Source organism: Archocentrus centrarchus, chromosome 11 (assembly GCF_007364275.1).
Source record: "Archocentrus centrarchus isolate MPI-CPG fArcCen1 chromosome 11, fArcCen1, whole genome shotgun sequence".
Classification (NCBI taxonomy): Eukaryota; Metazoa; Chordata; class Actinopteri; order Cichliformes; family Cichlidae; genus Archocentrus; species Archocentrus centrarchus.
In genome coordinates this window covers 6,999,174-7,020,984 of record NC_044356.1, presented here as the reverse complement: position 1 = coordinate 7,020,984, position 21,811 = coordinate 6,999,174, and the positions used below count along the sequence as shown (strand labels likewise).

The 21,811-nt window shown below is 46.6% G+C and overlaps 1 protein-coding gene across 1 annotated transcript in view; it reads left to right on the top strand.

Moving 5' to 3' along the window:
• Positions 1-21,811, top strand: part of macf1a (microtubule actin crosslinking factor 1a) — a 218,825-nt gene that overhangs the window by 162,953 nt on the left and 34,061 nt on the right. Inside the window, 2 exon segments of the mRNA XM_030740649.1 lie at positions 1,139-1,456; positions 1,569-1,751. Of these exon segments, the coding sequence (XP_030596509.1) occupies positions 1,139-1,456; positions 1,569-1,751 (501 nt within the window).

Genomic DNA, 21,811 nt, shown 5'->3' with positions numbered 1-21,811 from the left:
TGTGAGAGGGTGTCTGATCTCGTGAGTGTGTTTATCAGCGAGCTGAGAGAGAGCAGAACAACTCCAGCTGTCAGAGGAGTTCGGCTGTTACAGTACTGTATATGGTCAGTGTGGACATTCAGCTCTGTAGCACAGTTTGAAATGTAAACCAGAGCATCAAGAATTCAGCGGCCATCGCGTTGCAGCCGCTCTGCCTGCCTCCCTTTGGCCTGTTTGTGTAGCAGGTCTCCTGCAAGCACTGCAAAGCTTTTTTTGCACTTGACAACATTGCATATATTATTTCCTCACTCGTGCACTCACACAGTACTGATTGTACTGGCTACACACGTCATTGTTAGTTTAAGTTCTGCCTTTGTTGCTTTAATTTGAAACAAACAGGCTTTTAATTGGTGTTTGTGTGCGTCTCCCTTCATGAGAGTCCATTTAAGGTTACAGCTATCGCAGGACTTTGCTGAATGTATACGATATCGAAACCATCTGGCTACACTGTCATCCTCTCTGTTTTATTTTGCAATATTGATCTGATGTGATGCTGCTGAGGAAAGAGTTCTGCGGGGCTTCAGGCAGTGATGGAGATGAATGTTTCTGCTGTCGCTTCCTGCACCTACACAGGCAAAATCTATTTTTACTCGTTACTGCGTTGCATCATTTTCTGGTTCGGTTACACGTTGTTCTGTAGCTCCGAGCTGTTTGTTTGGACAGAAGATCTCACCACACAGGCTCCTCTCTGTGGTTTGAACAGGCAGCCTTTTGTTCTGAACAGATATCATCGCTGTGTCTTTATTCATAATACATTTCTGGGTTTTATTGGTTGTTTTCTGCTTTTTTCCAAACATATTTCCATAAAATCAGCCAGTGTTGTGAAAAAGTGAACTCTTTATACCTTCTCATTTTTGGGGTTTCTGACTTTGATACTCTGGAGGTTTCATGTACAGCAGTGAGTGGGGCGACTCTTTCAGTTATAAAGCAGATGCATCATTTTATACTTGGAGTAGAGCCCACTTCCTGGATACACATTAAGGAATATGTATACTTAAAAAGTATTTTGTAAGTCTGTTTGATTTTGTATTTTTTTGTTTATTGTAATGCATTTTAAGGTGGCGTACAAACATAATTAATCCTCCTCCTCCTCCATCAGATCGAGCAGTGCTGCTCCTCCCTGGAGTCTCGGCTGCAGGGCGTCGGCGAGGTCCAGGCTCACGTGCGCGATGTCTTCTCGCGTCTCGCTGACCTTGATGACGAACTGGACTCGCTCAGTCCGGTCGGACGTGATGCGGACTCCCTGGCCTCTCAGGCCGACGCCCTGAAGGGCTTCCTCTCTCGTCTGGCCAACCTCAGGACTGAGCTGGAGGGGCACGCGTCAGAGTGCACCACCATGCTGCGGCGGGAGGGCTCCTCTCCCGACCTCCTCGCGCTCAGGAGGGAGACGGAGGCTTTGAGCCGCCAGGCTGGAAAGGTGAGTGAAGAGGAGGGTGATGTGATGGAGGTGATCCTAACTTGGCGGTGGCTTTGTTTAGTGCGGTCACATTTTGGTAACGAGTCTTTCATTTGTGTTTTCTGCTCTCCAGCTGAGCGAACGCGGCCAGGCCAGGTTGGACCAGATCGAGGATGCTGCAGACCGCGTTCGGGATTTCTACAGGCTAGTGGCTGAGCTGCAAGGCCTGCTGGGAAAGGCAGAAGAGGGTCTGAATGCACAGGGCCTGGTTGGCACAGAGGTGGAGATGATTAAGCAGCAGCTACAGGAGTTCAAGGTAGGACTCGCTGGTTAATGACATGGATGTGGGTGCCGTGTGTAGGTGTGTGTGTGTGTGTGTGTGTGTGAAGGCAGCGAGTTTAAAGCCACTGAATTATCACTGATCGAGTTGAGGACGGTCAAAGAATCTGATTTGCAGGAGTTTGTACCAAATCTGTCATTATTACATTCAGCTTGACTGATTTGGTTTGTTATTACAGTAAACACATGAATATGAGTGCGTGTTTATCATTGGCTCAGGCACTTACAACATGTGAGCATCTAAAATATCTCGGGGTGAACGAGTTCATGTTTCTGTTTTTCTCTCTCATGATGCCATTGAAATTAATTTGCACAGATACACAGCAAGTCTTCAGTGTAACATGAGCTCTGATTTAGAGCTCTGTGTGTGTGTGTGTGTGTGTGTGTGGGTGTGTGTGTGTGTGTGTGTGTGTGTGCGCATGTGTGTGTGTCATGAATAGTGACATTCAGTATGGGTCTCTGAGGGGGTTCTGTATCTCTTGCTCACCTCTCTGGAGGTAGGGCGGGGTGTGGTGGGGGTGTGTAATTGAGTCACATGTCTGTCTGACGTTTCTGACATGCTGCTGAATCATGCAGCTTCTTTCTTCTTGAGAGGACATTTATGGTTCTCTCAACATTTCCAACCAGCACTTATGAGGCCCCTCCCTCATAGGCTCAGGTCCCACCCCTCTAGCGTTTTGGCTTCGTTAGCCTGGTCACTGTGGTGATGGAAAACAATCTAAATTTGATACCAGAGTAAATCAAGTCTCGTTTTTTTTTTTTTTTTGCTTTTTTTTTTTTGCTTTTCTTGTGGTGGAGACGATCTCGGTACCATAAACACCGTGGCTCCTTCTGCCTCGAGGATCTGAGGTGCTTCAGGACGCAGTTCTCAGTGTGAGTCGTCGGTGGTAGTCTGGGCTGTAAACTTTCTAAACCATATAAATACAGCTTGCACTACACAGGGAGAGGTTTTTAGTTTATAGCATACAACATTAGATCCTGAGAGAGGACCGGCCACCACAGAAACACCCGGCTTCAAATGACTTCAGAGATTTGATCAGATATTTTTAATCCTGCATCGTAAACTTGCAGGTCGCTGCTTTAACAGTAAATAAGAGGCTAAAGCTAAAGATTAGGAAATAAACATAAAGCCAACGTCACGTTTGCTCAGTGGAAATGAATCTTTAAGATCGTTGGAAAGACTAAAAAGTTGATTTTGTCCTGTTTAAAGTCCATAACCCAAAGTTTTTATTTTCTTTCATTTACAGTGAGACAGAAACAGCACATTGTTCTCAGCTTTGATTTGTATCCAGCTCGTTGTAGCAGATGACCGAGCTACAGGAAAATACACAGTGGAGTAAGAAATGAGAGAACATTAGGATGTCATGTTTACCGTCTCCATGTTTACAGCTTAAATCATCAAATCCTAACTGCATGTTTCTGAGAAATAACCGTTAAGTCCTGCATTTCAAGAAAAAGAGAGGACTGCTGCCTCGGCACCTCCGGTGCTCGTCCCACAGGCGCAGACCGTCATTAAAGAGCACATTTTCCTGACGTGATGTAATATCCTGTCCACTTTAGCCAGCTATGTGAGAGCCCAGCAGACGTATGCAGAGTCCCACGCACAGCCAGCGCGTTTTCTGCCATCTGCAGTTTGCGGCGCTCCGGGAAGGTCGTGCTTTTTCAGGATGATTGATGACTCGTGTAATATGAGCGCTAATCATTTTTATTCATGCAGCAAATTTAGTCGGAGTCCTCCCCGTCCCCTCGAGAGCGATCGGCTCCACCGTTGTTGAGATGTGTGGGTGGATCAAAGATCAGTTTTTAGCCATTTCTGTTTGCTCCTGTTTCTCTTCGTCCTCACTCCTTTTTAAACTTCTACTCTTTCTTACGTTCTTCCCTCCTAATTTGATTATTCGGATATGTTGAATATCTTAATCTCCTTTGCACCTCCTTCTTGGCCCACTAACCCTTCTTTGTGTGTGTTTCTGGGTCTTTCTCTCGTCTTCCCCCTCACCGGGCTCTTAATGAGAGGAGCCGGGGGAATGTGTGGCAGAGAACAAACAGAGGAGATGAAGAGCTGCTGAAAGAAGAAGAGCAGGATGAGAGGAGAGATTTGGATAAATAGGCTACACTTGAAAAACAGTGGCACATCAAAGGCTGTAAAGCTCTGTTAAATATTTTGTAGCTGAATTAATCGTGTTAGCGAGCAGATCTGCAGGTGTAGTAATGCAGACGAGGAGTAATCAAGCCAAAGAGAAATTTCAGTCTTTACACAGTTTAAAGAGGCAACTAATATTTTTTTCCCCAAATAAACACTTTTTATTTTAATAATAAACAGATTTTCCAGCATGTTTTCATTTTGATGCAATGCAGTAATCAAATAAACACACTTTAAGCTTTTATATTAATGCGCACAAGGAAGCAGCACGAACTCTGAGATAAAGACCAATAAATGCATTTAAAAATTGAAAGAATTATGTTGATATTATCAGTGATTGTGCAGGATTTTTAGAAGAACATAAAAACTGAATGTAAAGAATCACCATTTAAATCTGATTGCCATAAATTTTCCCCCAGCTGTTCCTGAACCGCTCAGGATTGATTATAATAACTTTGGTGATGCTAAACATTTGATGGAGCCAAGTCATCACAGTATATTAACATATTCAGAACATAATGAAGCAAAATATCCTATGCATGATTTATAAATGGCCTGACAGTGTTTGTTGAGCACAGCTCGTGTGCTGCAGCAGAGCAACATCACAGCCGAGCAGATGGTGGTGCAGAGCTCCAAGCTTAATGTGAAATACATCGCTGGAAAACCGAAAGCTAATGACGGCAACGTTTTCCCTTTTTAATAAATCGATACATTGTATGAGAATATAAAGAGTAGTGGGTAGTATGTACTGGCGATCTGCATCAGCATCCGCTGCATCAATCAAAGTCGACTCCTGATTAAGTAAAAAAATATTTCTAATATTTTGAGACTAAATAGCTTGAAAACAATAAAATTCCCTCACAGGCTCAAAGAGCCACGAGCACGTCTGCAGCTTTGATAAGCAGGGTTACTGTGTGAGAGTGCAGCATCACTGCTGTTTACTGAGGGAAATACACAGCCATCCTTCTGTGTTTAATCTGATCTGTTCATATGCTGCTCCTTTTATTTTTACTGCTATGTCTGAGCTCTCTACAAATCAACAAATCAGCTAAATGTTTAAAATGAAACTAAATAGTTTGTTGTTATTTTTCACTGGAGACCCGTCAGCTGTGAACTGTGAGCGGAGGTGCCGACAGACTGCAAAAATATCATGGGCAGAATGTATAATAGCTACTGTCTGCAGGGTATGTAGAGCATGGAGAAATGGTCTGTCACTCTATCTGGGGGCAGGGGGGTATTTATAGGAGGGCAATGGAGAGAGGATGGCAGGGGGGATATTGTGAAGAATGGAGAAAAAGACGAACTATCAGTCAAACGGGGAAAAGCGGGATCAGCGGCAGGCTTCCAGATACGCGGGCAAAGATAAGGAAATAATGGGATGAGGGATACAGAGAGGGTTTGCTCTGCTTCAGTCCTCTCTGACCCCATTTTCACTTCATTTTTATTTCTTCTTGGCTGCTGAAGTATTTAGTGCCTCTGTCCTTTAATAGTCTAAAGATGGGAAAATGTCTTTCATCCACTCTTGAAGCCATTCTCCTGTTTTTTTTGGGTTTTTTTTGGGGGGGGGGGGGGTCCACCCCGCTCTCTCTCACTCTCTCATTTGTTGTAACCGATCCAGCTCGGCTCATTTCAAACCTAAACATGTCTGTCTGGCTCTAAAACAGACCGGGCCACCCCTCTCCCCCCTTTCATCCTCCCCCCTCCCCCAACAGACCCCTTTTCCAATCCAGAGGGATGATGTCATGCCAATGCTTAAAAAGACCAGTGGGCTCAAGATGAGGTCTGTGTGTGTGTGTGTGTGTGTGTGTGTGTGTGTGTGTGTGGGTATGGGTGGAGGCCAGCCGGGGGATGAGAGGGTCATGGGAGTGGGTGGTGATGTTGTCAGATTATTGTTTAAACGTCCCAACAGTGATCTCAGACTGAGTCAATGAGGAGGAGAGAGCGGTCTCCTGCTCTTTGTCTCATTATTAGCATTCCTGTTGCACTGCGATTTATTCCAGTCTGAGCCTCGGAAGCATTTTTTCTTAGATAAACAGCTGAAAGTGTGGCTGATGCAGCAAACTGAGCATCTGATTGAAAAATGTAACGTTTACCGTAACGATGTGTTAGAGCCCGAGCGGGGCCCGGTGAGACTTTGACCCTGTACGGGTCCCTGCCATCTCTCCTGCCTAAGGTGCCGCTCTTTTGTACAGTTGACTCTACTCAGCAATCAGAGGCGAGTACTTATGTCCAGAGGAAGGAGAGCTGTGGTGCCAGAGCGCCTTTGTGAGCTGGGTGTTATGTCTGCTTACCCCTTCTCTGTGGAGAGGAGGGGGTCCTCGGTGGTTTGGTGACTAACTTCTGGGTTTTATGTTTTCTTTTGAAGGTTATTGCAGCCTGTCTGTCTCTCTTAGTTTAATTATTAATAAAAAGCCTTCAACTGTTTTGCCTCCAGGTCTCCTTTTTTCAACCCAGACTTTTTAAGGTAACATAACACGAGGCTTTTGACATGACTGAACACTCTAGAAACAGATACCTCAGTATCATCCACTGGTTCCCTGTTATGAATCTCAGTTTTAGCATTCTGGCCTTTGCTGTGTTTACTTTTTTGAGCTAGAAGTGCTAATGCTTGTGAGCTAGGTTAGCACGCTGCATCAGTATGGCTACTTTGGGTGCATTGCACATATACACACACTTGTGCAAATTAGTGCTAAAGAACATCTAAATAAATACCAGAATCGACTTCTTCTAGGACTCAGCCTCAAGTGGCCACTAGAGGAACTGCAGCTTTTAGTGCTCTGTGTTGGCCTCATTTTTCAGCCCACAGGAAACACGTTTATATTAAAGTGACTGAAACTTCGAGCCGGTAGCAGCTTTGTCGGGGTGATTAAAAACTAACGTCAGCATACGAACATGCTGATGTGTTTGTTCTGAAACCCGTGCTGTATTTGTACTGATTTAATGAAAGAACATCACATTTACAGTGAAAGGAGCCGGCAGTGCTGCTGCCCGCCTGGCTCTCTGTTTCCCAGTAAGTGTTTTGCCATTTATCATGTACGTGTTTATACTCGACCGCCCTGTCTTCACATACATGCTACCGTGGAATCTGTGTTTGTATTCTGGGTTGCTCTGTGGGCTGATGAGAGGTGTGTGTGCATCAGAGGATGCTTCTAATTCCAGTCTTTTTCGGGTTGTAACCGGAATCTCAGCTGTCTGCTCACCCCGCCCTCACACACAAGTACGCACACACGCGCATCAGGGTGTGGCTTCAACATCCCTCTGCATGCCCCTGGCTCCCCTCATCCCTAAGCAGCTGACATAGTCTCTGGGTGGGATGGGAAGGCGCACACACATATTCACGCTGGTGTGTTAGCAGAGGGGCGTTAGGAGGCTCTAAACCCAAAGCTGCAGATGGACATTCCTGGGAAGGGCTGGTTAGTCCGGGTGACAGCAGCACAGCAGGCATTTTGTGTCTCATTGCACACGTTTCAGTGAAAATCCCCGTCCTAAATCATGACTGCATTCCACCTCTGTCTTCACCCCCTCCATATCCTTCTCCCTGACACCTTTCTCCTCCTCCATCTCTCCTCTCCATCTCGCCATCCGGTAGTTTTCATTCCTCCAAGAATCTGCAAGCCTGTGACTCACTGTCCTTCCCTGCACTGACTGTGTCAGCAGCTATTTAATGATGGGTGTAGAAGTCAAGCCAAACTGGGCCAGCAGCTCTTTTGGCCCATGCTGTGAGGCTGGAGCATGTCCTATTTTCACCTGTAAGGTTGTTTGCACGCTTAGTGTTCATCTTTCAGTAAGTAGCAGTGAGTTGGATGCAGATATTTAACCTTAATTTGCCCAAAATGCTATATTTCAGTTAGCATCAAACTAAATTCCAGCATAAAACTTCATGGGAAGATTTCAAAACATTGTTTTTGACTTCCAAATGTTTATGATTTAAAAACAATTCAGTGTTTGCTGTTACATTTAAGGCTTAATGTAACCTTTATCTAACCAGGAAAACATGACTGCAAGCTTGTCCTGAATAAAATAGGCAGCAGTGCAGTAGTAACAGCAGTAATACACCCAAATACACACAGTAAGTGTACAAATGTACATGAGATAAAAAGTCTAATACAAAAACTTCAGAACTGAAGAAAACTCAAAGCTCAAAAACAGGGGCAGTGATGTTCAGGTGTAACATCTGCAGCTTAAAGTAACCACTTCAAATCTCCTTAAATGGTTTCAGTGAGAGCAGCTCAGTAAGCGCACGATTAAACTGACAAATGTCTGATAATGGAAGCGTGAATGAGGCCGATGCTCCCAGTTTGGTTTTTAAAGGTCTGAGTGAGGTGTGTCATCAGAGCCCCGAGCTGCACACCAACCTGTTTTCAGCCTTTAGGTTTGTGCGCTGTCAGAGTTCAGTGTGTCAGAACCCAGTAACCTTCCCATGACTCCCCACCTAATCCAAGTCATACATCATCGGGACGGCAGCGCTGTTTACTGGCTCTCTGAATTTTCCTGGACTACTTTCTGCCTCTCTGATCTCTTTCTGTCTGCATATTTGTGCGTGTGCGTGAGAGAGATTCGGTTTATTTGTGTGTATCTGAGTTCATGACTCTTGTCTCCTGCATGTGCTTTTTGTCCCTCTATGGGGCTGATTGGATCACAGTAACATAATTTCTCTAATCCCATAACCCGAGTGGGTCAGCCGAACCTCTCCTTAACCTGCAGACACACACACACACACACACACACACGCATACACACACACACACACACAAGTATTTATGGTGACACGCACATCTTTCACTTCATTATATACATCTGTGACTAATTGAGAAAGTAAGTGACTGTTTTGTCTTGAGCTTGTATGAGTTAAATATGTCTGAGATGGTGTAAGTTTGTGTGTGTGTGTGTGTGTGTGTGTGTGTGTGTGTGTGTGTGTGTGTGTGTGTGTGTGTGTGTGTGTGTGTGTTGGCCCCTCCTCTCAGGTCCTATATTGTTTCAGCTGTTGTGAATTAGAAAGGCATGCCATGGCTCAGCCTGACCTTCTCACTCGTTTTTTTTTTTTTTTCTCGCTCTCTCAGTTCAGAGAAATTTGAAAATACTGACATAAATGTTTTCACAAACACGTCCAACAAGACTCGATAAGATGGAGCCTGATATCATTCTTCTGTCTCAGAATACTAAACAGAATAAAATAAACAGAATAATGTTGCAGGTCGAGCCAAGAAATACTTCCTTAACACTTAACACTGTGTTTGAGATGTTTAGAAAAGATTTACAGTTACATTCATTCTGATGACCTTCTGCACATGATATAATCTCTAATACAGAGCCTATTAAAGCCAATAATGTATAATATTTGAACACCTTTGTAGACAGGTTTTGGACCAACACATGCAGCCATTCGGGGGGGGCTCCTTCTTCGATGTGATGAGATGTTGTGTAGTCTCATATACCAAAGACATTCTCTGAGAAACACAACAGCTTCCAAAGTCACGAGTCAGTTATTTGGTTTCTTTATTACCTTTTCCTGTTTTATGTTGCAGAGGAATCGACCTTGAACATTTCTAAACCTATAAATCTCATTTTAAACCACCCCATCGATCCATAAACGCTGTCAGAAAAATCCACTGACTGCCAGACGAGCGATATGTCCATATTTTAGGACTCATTCCTGCAATAATCAACACACGTAAACACTTTAAGTTTTCTGGCCACACATGCAGTATTATTGTACAGCAGTGAGAGGGGCAGACATCTGAATATATATTCTAAGAGCAAAAGCTGTCAGGGGTCAGGCTTTAAGAGTGATTCATGTTTTCATGCTGTAGTCAGCGATTAAAGCTTGCATTGGTGGTTGTTTACCTTGTGATTATTGCAGCTGTCTCCCACCTCGCAGTGGCAAATAATAAATAAGTGGTTTGGCTGAGCGCAAACACACTGAATGAGAGACGTTTGGAGCTGAAGTGTAGAGGTGGTGTAAGATCCCAGAGAGAGTGAGAGTCAGGTGTGTGAGTGTGGGAGGGGGAAGAGGCTCAAAGAAAAACAGGAGAGGCATGCCAGAAAGAAAGGGGGGGGAAGAAAAAAAAAAGGGATGACCCCTGGATTTGACCCCTCAGCTGGCCGCCTCACAGGTGCTGTTTGTGTGTGTGTGGGAGAGAGAGGAGCAGGAGGTCACTGAAAATGGCTGAAAGAGCTGGAAATACTATTTTTATCACACTAAAACTTGTCAAATGGTGTAATCCACCTCAGAGAACTGACCTCCAGAGTGTTTATAATGTGGAAAGTCCTTCCTGCATTAATCGCACACGGACATCAAACTCCATCTGTAACGTAGCTGCTGGCTGCCAGCTCAATGAAAGCACACTGCAGGGCTTGGCTGGGGAGAGTGTGAAGTTTTTATTTGCCTAAAAGTGTGTGTGTGTGCGCGCGCACACGCAGACTAATTTATCGTTAAATTGAGAGGCACACGGTTGTCTACCTGCATGCACACAAAGCAAATCAGCTCCAAAAATCTGCAAAGTTTCACGCTACCATTATGACCATCATTGCTGTGCTTAGATGATTGGCAGGTGTGCTTATTGAAGTTACTGAGTGCGATGGTGGGTGTACGTGGCTGTTTTTACTCAGAGGTGTGCGCGGTGGCTTTGTATGTGGGTCCAGGTCCTCTTTGTGTCTGTCTCTCTCTGAGTGAGGAAGGTCGAGAACAATAAATGCTTTCACATGCACACAGGCAGGTGAAACGCTCTGCTAGTTAATATAAAACTACCCCTGAGAGTTGGAAAATGCGAGGGTGTGTTAGGAGAGTAAAAGCACAGAGAAAGAGGTGGCGGTTACATTTTTTTCCTGCTGCCAGGTTACCACAGAGGGGGAGGGGGAGGCATGGAGGGAGATTGAAAAGCAAGATGTTGAGGAGGAAACAACATTAAATGACAATGATTGGAAGAGATGGATTATAGATTTACTTTGGCTGGTGAGGGAGGAGGCGGGGGAAAAACTACATTTTCCTGTCGACAGGTGTTCCCCTGTGAGCAAATAAACGACCCAGAAAAGTCAATAATACGTACTTTATGCCCTCCACCTGTGTTTGTGTTTGTGTCACTTAGCCACACTAAGTGGTTTAAGGCCTCTAGGTGCAGACAAAGGCAGTGTGGGGCTTTAACTCGAGCAAAAACCACAACAGCATCATGTGTGAAAAACAGGCCATTTAGTGGCCGCCGTGTTTGCAGCACAGGATAAACCCCGGGGAAAATTAACCCCCTAATCCTTACGCTCCCCGGCTCCTCTCTAAACGGCCTCTGCTCGGCTCCCCTCGTCAGCTCTGACTGTTAAACTAGCCGTGACTTCTGAGGAATGAGTGGAAATCATAGTAGAGTGGAGCTGCAGAGGAACTGACTAATCAAATTTAATCTTTAACAAATCACGGGGGGTCATGGGTGGAGGTGCAAACAATGCCCCCTGTCAGGAGTCGGTGAGGCAGAGGAAGAAGGGGCAGGGATGAAACTGGCCAACTCCTTGTCGTCCTTTCTGCCTCCTTCACCCTTGATTCTTGTTATTTTCCTTTCCTATCTCTGCCCGTCCTTCTGGCCCACATCTGCGAATGCTTGGCTTTAGGCCTTGTTGTGGTCTGTGTAGAGGGGATTGTCAGTTAGCTGTGGGTCACGCGAGATTTTGTGAGCTCTGCGTGCGTGCGTGTGTGCGTGTGTGCATGCGTGGGTGTGCGTAGCAGACTCTGTGACAAACCCCTTTTGTTTCTATAAAGACGTTTGCCTTGGACGCAGCAATGACAGCTGCAGGGCAACTGACAGAGAGGGAGTGGGTATTTGGAGGGTGGGGAAGGAGGGCAGTTAAAAAGAAAGAGTGGAGTATTTAGCATATTTGACATGCAAGCCACGGGTTGATCTGTGCAACAGTTGAGAAAGAGGGAGCTGTGAAGCACTGGAAGTGTGTTGCAAGGCATTGGAGTGATCTGCAGAGAAAGAGAGGAGGCTCTCCTCGGTTCGGATCAGCTGCCAGATTGCTTTAAACAAACAGTCGTGCTGAAAAAGGAGGGCAGACCAGAGGAGGAGGAGAACCGCCACAGCTGGCACAGAGAAGCCTGTAACTTTGGATAAGATGAAAACAAAGTGGCTTCAAGCTCTCTGCCTCTGCCCAGGAGCTGCATGTTGCCATGTTAGCTGGTATCCCCCTTCTCACTGAGTGGGTGGCTGCTCCGTGGTTTTGTGTGGCATCCCGAAGACGCAGACAGCACCCCCTCCTCCTCCTCCTGTTTTTTTTTTTTTTTTTTTTTGTGCACGGCCCCCTTTCCTCTCGGCCCCTCGGTGTCTCCCTCTCACTCACTCTCACACACAGACACACACACACACACACACACACTCCCCTGCCGTGTTGGGTTTCAGTGAAGGCGCAGACGGGAATGCGCAAGTGGAGCCTGTGAATATCACAGACTTTTGTGTGTCTGTATCTTCCCCATATGTATTTTTTACATGAGCAGCTCTTTTTGTGTTGTTTTTTTCTTGGTGCCCTCACTTGGACGGGACTCTGAAAGAACTTGTGATTCAAGTGAACCCGGCGCACACTGACAACAGAGGCGGTAATGGAGTGAAACAGGCTGGACTTCCTAGTCTGCCTCCAGCCTGGACTATTGCTTTGGGGTGAAAAGAGACAGCTCATTACTGATAAGCCTCGTTCTCGCCCATCAGCTAACAGTCCCACCCCTCCCCCCCCCCCACCCTCCCTCCCTCCTCTTTCTTTTGCTTTGACTCTGTATCATTTCACTGTGTGCGGACAGTGTTTTTGTACTCCAGAGGAGGGAGGCGGTTTACCCTTCGGAGAATTAAGAGTGGATTACAAAGCTGTAATGAATGCAGCCATGAATGTAGCCAGCTCCCATCGCTAGCCCCCTTCTCCTTTTTCTCCCCCAGTACCCAATCTGGCTGCGGTGGCAGGCAGCGAGTGTTATTGAGATATTGTGTTTATAGTGCCTGCCTGAAGGAAACCCTCAGCTGAGTTATCATATAGTATTTTAATTCATTACTTTTTTCTTTATTTATTTGAAACCACTTTTACTGCCATCCCTGTATCAGCTCATTTTATTTGGTAATATTCAAAATGCTCTCCGGCTCCACGCCCCCTCTGAGCTCCCTGCCTCCTTTTCTCGTGCTACTTAACTCCCTAACGCCTCTCTCTCTCTCTCTCTCTCCGTCACATGTGGGTTTTTTCTCTTTCTTTGGGGGAGAGGAAGCCAGCATGATTGGAGCACTTCCTGTGTTTTAAAACCAGTGCAGGAAACAGAACAAACGGAGCTGAATTCAAACACAAACAGCGAGAGTAGAGAGGGAGAGGGAGAGGGTGAGGTGAGGCGGGGGAGCGGCGAGAGAGCGAGAGTGAGAGGAAAAGAGGGAGATTTTTTTAGCAGCTGCAAACCATTTCAGCTGTGTAGTGGCCTGAGAAGAGAGGCTGGGAGAGAAAGAAAAGGGAGAGGAAAGCTTGTGGAGCCCACACGTTTCAGAGACAGAGGAGGAACTGCGTGGCACTTTGTTTCATTCTCACTACGGAGTCGGGAGCAGGAGAAAGAAGGCTGCAAAGAGAGAGTGAAGGGGAAGGGAGCGTATCCTGGGATTGTCTGCTGGTAGAGAGGGGGGAAGACCCTGCCTGCAAAGCAGAGCTTGGACTGGAGCTGGGAGGGCTGTCTGGGACTTTGCCCTCTGGATACAGTCCCACGACTCACTGCTCTGCCCTTCTCGCCTGCCTGCCTGCCTTCCTGCTTGCCTGGCTGGTCCAGGATCCAACCCCCAGCCCCCCTCCTTTCTCCTCTCTACCCCCAGATGCCCTCTTTCACTCCAGCCTCACCCTTCCAGGAGCATGCCTGCTTTCGATCCACTGTACCAGCTCTCCCCTGGAGCTGCAGATGATCCGAGAATGAGAGAGAAAGAAGGCAGGATGAAAGAAAGGAGCTGAAGCTGTGATGAGGATTTCTTGAGCCTTCTCTTTGTTCTGGATATATTTCCTTTAAATGCAGGATAGTTGTATGGATTATGGAGGGGATTTTCTTTCAGTAATGACTGAATGACTGATAATTATACTGATGAGACATCTTTTAAAAAATTCAGGGTTTTTCCTGCTGGCACAAACGCTGAGTCTTTGTGATGAAAGTGGAGGACAGAAAAAGACTGAACACTCACTGGACCACAAAGTGGCCTTGACTCGGTGAAGGAATTTCTATTTTCATGTATTTTTGGGGGTTTTTGGCCTCAAAGACGTCTGAAAGATAGAAACTTTTTCTCTTCTTTGCTGGATTTTATCTGTATTTTCCCTACAATAAATATTTTTGAACATAAGAAGATAAGAGTGAAACGATTCCCCAGAGTTTTGTACTTTGCAGTTCCTTGCACCCCACGCAGCCTTTCTTTTATATAACCGAGAGTGGGTTTTCTCACCTTAAAAGGAGACTTTTACACTTCCATGCCTGCCTCTCACAGAAGTTGTCCGAGCTCTCCGTCTTTTCCTGTTGTGCCACAGTGAAAAGAGGAGGCCAGAAAGGAAGGAAGGAGGCTAGAGCTTGGGAGTCAGACGGGAGTCAAGGAATGAGGTGTTGTGCCGAGGCTTGAATATGAGGGAGAGGGGAGCGCTCTGCCTTTCAGACAGCAAAACAAAGGGATGTTATCTGCATGGTGCTCGCCTCACCTTGGACTTTGTACTTGCCCAGAGGAGGAGACGATGACTGTTCCATTCCCTTCCTCCCGGTGTTCATCCCTCCACCGTTTCATTCCTAACAGTCTTTCAAATAAACAGAGCTGGTGATTAATATGGTGCCGAGGGGGTGGGCTGTCTCTCTCACTCCCCCGCTGATGCCACACAGCATCTCAGAAAGACACAGGAAGTGCTCAGCTGTTGAAGTGACATAGAAAAGAACATAAGATTGCACAGTCAAAATGATGCTGTGGATGGGAAGACTTTATTTTTATTTTTTCCCAAATGTGAAACCTGAAGGATTACAGCCACATGGACTGTCTATTTTTGTGGATCTTTACACCAGGGACAATTAAAGGAATAGGACGTCTTTTTATTATATTATTTTCTGAGTCATTTCTTTAAGCGTTGTCACACCTGCATCTTAAATCACGATGGGGAAGCCCCTGAGCCGTCCAGACTGCCTGAGGCAAAACCCTCGCTGCCTCGGAAAAGGTGACGAGGACGAGGCGTACATCGAGGACTGTTACGTCCCCCAGCGATCAATTTATGATACCATGCGCATCAATGAGCAGATTGACCAAGGCACCAAACTGTGTCAACCTTCTAGGAGTACGTTAGGTTCAGGTGGGGAGGTGAGAGGAGAAGGAAGCACGCTGTCCAGCAATGGCACCATTGCAGCTGATTTAGGTGGTGTTTTCGTCTCCAGGGGTACAGATAATCCTGGAGGAGTGAAGAAATTGGATGAGAGGGTGATCTTTGATGCCTTAAAGCTAACTGGGGATGCTCAGATCATGTCACCTCCAGTGGGTCTTGTAGGTTCAGGCTTGCCTATTGCGTCCTCATCAGGAGCCGTTGGGGTGGCTGCAGTGGCCAAGAGGCGGCATCAGGGAGGCGATAAGAAGGACAATCCAAACCGGCGATCTTGGAAAGCTTTTATGCCCCCGAGTTATCCTGAGTTTGCAGAAAGACTCGAGCTCTCCTCTGCTGAAGGGGCAGAGAAGCGTTTGTCTGGGGCAGGGATTCCCATCTCTCCTCTGCAGCCTGTTCCTTCTCACCTCCCTCCAACTACCCCTATGTCCTCCACTCCTTCCTTACCTCCTTATACACCCTCCCCTCTGTCGTCTGCACCCCACACTCCTCCTGTTGCCACCTCACCTTCGTTGACACCCACAATTAGCCCCGTGCCTCCTTTTCTGCAGCATCCTCTCAGCAGGCAAAAGCAGGTTCATCCTGCTCTTCAGAAACAACACAGGGAGGTTCATGCAGTGCCATCTCCTTCAAAGGAACAGTTACCTGCCCTTAGCCAGACTCAAGCACCGCAGCTTTCTGGGAACACACCGCAGCACAGCCCCGGTGTGTCTCGACAGGTAGAAAGAAAACGAGAGGAGCACAGACGGACTGCCAGCTCCTCTAAAGCTGCAGTTAGACAGCTCTCAGAGGAGCCTTTTGAGTCGGTCAGGACTTCAGATTCAGAGAGGGATTCTCCTCTTTTGGACCAGGACCAGGGGGACAATGCTCCTCTCATCCCACCAAAACCAGTCTTCTGCCCCCCTACCAAAGCCCGCACCTGGCCCCGCGGCCTTACAACAGGGAAAAGGACTCCAGTTGGCCTGAGACACAATTTCCCTGTGCTCCCTCCTTTACCCCCTTTGCTGGGGGAGGATAACAACACAGATGAAGAGTCGCTTTATCTTCTAGACCCACCGTCTCCATTCCTGAAGGAGGAAGAGGGGCTAATATATGGAGGTCTGCCTCTCTCTCCCTGTATCAGTCAGGAGGGATGTGATGAAGGACTGCTTGGATGGGGTGCTCAGGGCGGTGATCTCAGAGAACGCACAGCATCTGAACTCAAATTTGAGGAGGACGAGCGCAGGATACTTCAGGAGCTTGAAGAAGAGGAGCATGAGGAGTGCAGGAAAGTACTTGAGGAGGAGGAGGAGGCCTGGAAGAAAGAGAGGAATAAAGCAGAGGAGGAGAGAGCTGAGAGAGAGGAAAGAGAGTGGGAGGCAGTTCTTAAATTAGAGAACAGGGAGATAATTGAACAGGCCTGGCACAGGGAAACACTGGAATCAGAGGGATGGGATTTAACAGGTTCTTCTGGACATTGGCCTGTACTGACTCCCCCTACTGGGTTTGGGGGTCCTGGGGTCCCCGGTGCTTCACCTTGCCCCAGCTCAGAGGCAGAGTCAGATGACCTCTTCTTAGAGCTGGAGAGGCAGTGTCAAGAGGACGAAGGAGAGGAGGGAGTGGAGATGAGCGTGGACCCTGAGCCTCTCGATCCATACACACTTCCTTGTTTAGAGGAAGAGGAGAGAGAGGAGGAAGCAAAGACTGGATGTGTAGATTGTGAAGGAACTCTTCCTATAGATGCAGTTTATTTTACAGAGCCTGATGGTGTTGAACCTGGTTTAGACTCACACTTAAATCACTCTGAGCACAATGAAGAAATTATAAACTTTGACTCGATTAAAGTACAAGACCACAAAAAAGAACATGGTTTCATAGATGAAGAATGTGACATTGACTTTAATGATGAGGGAAAGATAGAGGAGGAGGAGACGAGTTACCCAACAGACTCTGCTCTCGGTCAGCAGCTGGAGTCAGACTCCAGCGGGGTCCACATGTCCCATCCAGACAGAACTGGTACCAGTAACATCACTCAGACTGACCGTGAACAAGAGAAACCTGCACAGACGGAGACAGACCTGGACAGCGGGGCGTCATCAGAGCACGAGGGAGAGGATTACGAAGAGAGCGCCTCCTCTCCACCTCGCAGCCCTCTGAACCCTTACGCTGAGGAGGTGGAACACGTGGAGGATGAGACTGAGCAGGACGAAGGAGAATTGAAAAAGGAAGAGGAGTTAGAAACCCAGTGGGATGTGTATGACCAATCTGAGCCGAGTTTGGACAGCAGCGAGGGAGTTCTCACGGATCAGTCCCTCGAGCCTCCGCACATGGCTGAAAAAGAAATCGACAATGAACGTACACAGGATGTTGACGTTCAGACTTCCTGTCATGAAACTCCAGTCCCCTCTGACTTTAACGAGCCTTCTGTGCCAATAATATTTGACCCACAGGGGACATCTTTTGGGTCAGACACTGAAAACTTTGTTGTCCCAACAGATGAAGCCTCGGGACTGGACCTGTCTGAACTAGGCCCAGATCCGGAAGATACGACCGAAATGACTGCTAGCACCCCGAAATCGGACCCAGATCATACGCACTCGGCACCACCTGCCTTTTCACCTCAGTCACCTCCTAACTCAGACTTTTGTGGTGCAGGTTTGGATTCTAAAGACTCAGAGGCCTTTGTGATATCAGATAGTTTTGTTTACCTAGCTGTGTCAGCACCTACCCGGTACCCCAGTGACTATCCCCCTTCTCCAGTTGATGACTATGTTCCTCCCAGTCCTATCCCCAAACCACCCTGCTGCCAAGACCCGGAGGAGGAGGAGGGGTCCTTTCTTTCACCTGACAGCTTTGTTTACATGGCAGCACCTGAACGGCCCCAGCCCGGCCCTTCAGATGTTGGCTCAGCCTGTGAGGATACTCAGGAGCAAGACTTGGACTCGTACTCTGAAGGGACCCAGTCTGGCATGGATGGGGTAGAGTTCGTCCTGGGCTCTATGACTGGTGACAGTGACTGGGAGTCAGACAGCTCTGCTCTTGATGTTCCTCCCCTCACAACCAGAGATCAGACCTGGGACCAACTTGAGCCAGGCCTGCTGCAGAGTCTGTTTGCACAGACGGAGACGATCCCAGCTCAAGCCTGCAGGCCCCAGGAAGGAGGGCGCCATGCCGCTTCTCCTGCAGACCCCTGTTTAGAAATAGAGCAGGGTTCTGAATTAGAGAATGGATCGGCTGCGTTACCATGTTCCGACCCTGATGCACAGTCAGAGGTATGCTTTCATTTTAAAATTTGATCATCGAGATATTTGATTTCTAGAGGATTTTCACAGAAATTCATGTTGTGCCCTGAGATGACCCGTTTACTCTGCAGTGCAGTCTAATTGAGGCATTTAGATATGTGAGTTTTAGTGAATGCACTAAAACGGATTGATTTGGAACAGACCAGTGTCCATAAACGCCACACCAACAAAGAGAGGGCATTAAAGAGATCCTGGTTTACTGATATCGATATTTACCCTAATAAAAAGGATTGCCGGCAGAGGATCAAAAATCTGTTTTTAGCAATAAATGCATTAGATGTGGACATGCGAACACACAGAGGCACAGCAAGGAAAAAGAATTGGGTCAGGAAGCCGAGTGTTGAGAATAACTGATGTAAGCATGGCATGGAAAATGTATGCGGAGGGAGGGAGGGTGGAGAAGCTATGCAGACACCATAATTAGCTAGTTGTGTTTCAGTAGTGGGGCTTTAAATTATTGCAATATGATGCGGGGGGTGCTCATGGGAAACTAGCCTCAGGGTTACTCAGTTTATATGTAGGTGTGTGTGTGTGTGTGTGTGTGTGTGTGTGTTTGGGTGGGGCGATTGATCACCTTTTTATTTGTGTGATGCTAAGGACACAGTTAGTCTGCAGCCTGCTTACAGAGTTGGGTTAAAAACATCTGCCCTCAGGCCACGCTGCTGTTTGTGCTGTCTGCTTGTTTCTATACAGTCAGGGCAGCTGCTCGTATCCCGTGTGTGTGTGTGTCTGTGTGTGTGTGTGTGTTCCCGAATAACAGGCCAAAGTTTTCTTCCTCCTCTGAATTTTTTGTGAGAAAGGTGTTTGATAAGGCTGCGTGTTTGTATGGGAAGCGAGACCTTTGAGTGACTTCTCTGTTTGGGTTGAGTGATGCAGTTGGAGTATTTGCAGAGTTACTGGACTGGAATGAATTTCCTATAAACGCAGTGAAATGATCCTGACTTCAGACTAACAGCAGTGACCGTCACAGGCAGTCCTTCATCTGCATTCAGTGTTCGACTTGTTTGGTTTCTGTTGTCACTTCGAGCCTTTCCTCTGGTCTGCAGGTAAAGGTGTGTGTTTATCTGGGTTTATGTCACTGATGTTTGACAGGTTGAATTTAGGGAGTTTTTGCTCCCAGCTGAGATCTTTTAGAGCTCTACAGTTCTGATAATGAACTGCAACAGCTTCACTGGGCAGAAGTTAAAGGTTGTATCACTATTGTCTGATTTTTGGGACATTTTACCAGCATAGTGATCTCAGTGGTTTATTGTAAAGCAAAAAAAAAAAATAATTACTTCTCATCGGTGTACATTATGTATGAGCAGTGTGTGGTTTGAGTGGTCGCTGATGCTGATGATGCAGTCTGCTGGCTGTGTTTTATTACATTACATTTTCTATTCAGGTACAAGTTGGCTGCTCTTCAGTAACGGCCCATTTATTGCACCCTGTGTGGGTTTGAGAGTACATTAAAGCGTGTATTTGTGAGAGTGTGTGTTTGTGTGTGTTAGGGAGTGTAACTGATTTTTGTGTTATCAGTCCTCGTCTGTTTGTTCTCTCTGCAGCTTCGGCTGCTCTGGCTTCAGTTTAATGCAATCAGATGTCGTGTCGGCTCCCTCCTCAGATGTAAAACGGGAGAATTACAGCAGTACAGAGTGCTGTGCTGCAGGTGACCTGAAATGACACCAGGTTTGATGCCGGGGAGGAAAAAAAGGCTTGAGAGGATCTAAATTGGGATTGCCATTCTTCAAGCCCTCCTCCTGAGTATACTTAAAGGCATTTTATTTATTTATTTGGCTTTTATTTTGTAACATACAGCTTAATGCCAGCTACCAGTTAAATCTATGTATGCTCTTTGTGGCTTCATAGTAATATATGAAATATGACTCTAGGTTTTTGTTCACATTTCTGAGGTGACCACAGCAGTTTTTAATTTGCTTGTCTCTAATTCAGACCCACTCTCCCTCTTCCCAACTGACTCCTGCTCTGTGCATCCCAAATATCCCCCTCCGCTCCTCCATGCTTGGGTGGTTTTGTTGCAGAGATAAAGAGGTGAGAGGTAAATACTGTGGCTCTCTGCCAGCATGGGTTGCACAAACAGTGTGTGAAGTTGTCTGGGGAGCATAAACTGAGATAGCAGATAAGGATGTGGCAGGGCTAACAGTCAAACTGTGGGCTGGACTTTGCTGCCTGTGTTTTGACCTCTGCTGTCTTTGCCTTGTTTGTCTCCACCTCTGCTTCTGGTTTTACTTTTTACCCCTTCATTAAACTCCTCTTATTTTTTTCTTCCCTGCTCTTTGTTCTTCTTTCTTTATTTCTACCCTCCCACTTCAGTATTCTGCTCTTATGCAGAACCAACGTGTGCACTTAAACAAACACCAGGCAATTTTCATGTTAAGTTGCTGATAGAAATTAATTGAAAAGGGATGATGTGACAACCATGGGGAGGACAGATCCAATCAGATGCACTGACAGAGTTTATAAAGACAAAGGAGCAGACAGAAAAGACGGGCGACTGGGGAGGTAGGGTGGAGGAAGCTTTTGTTTTCACAGGGAAGCACCTTTTAGTGCTACACGAGGCCTTCGTACAGAGATAAGAGAGCTACGCTGGCAGGCAGGCACAAGCAGAAGGTCTTTGGATTAGCATGAAGCTCATTTTAAAGCACCGTGTATGTGTGTGTGTGCACGTGTCCTGCAGACAGACAGACAGATGGACTAGCTTTGCATGCTGTTTGATGAAGTGGAGCGAGGGAACATGCAGTACAGACAGGCTGAACGATGGCGGCTTATGCACTGACTGACAGCTCTGAGAGAGTTTGTTTGATGGTTAGCATTTTGTTGTCTTTGGGAGCTCTGTGCAGACACAGGTTTGAAGTTCTTAAAAGGCTCTTAAATGATTAAAGGCTCACGTCACATGTAGTCACCATGATGTGGGTATGAAAGATGGATGCAGGCACCATGACATCACTCACTGGTTTGTAGACCCTCATTTTGAAGCCTCAAGTTAAGCTTCATAACCAGAATGGTCATTGGAGGAGGGGGGGTCCATTTACTGAAAAAAGCAGCAGACCTTTGGAGTTTAAGACTCAATAAATATGTAACAGTGACTCAGCTCTGTGATGGTTTACAGCATCACGGACGACAGTTTCTGTGAATGATGTTTTTATGCCCACCTGGGATAAAAAATGTATTTACCTGAGGCCTGGGGGTCTGACCAGCGGCAATTTGGGTTTTTTTGGAGTTGGAAGTGATCATATTTGGTGTGCTAAGTTATCAGCTAACACTTGCAAGCTTGGCCAGCAAGCTGCACCATAA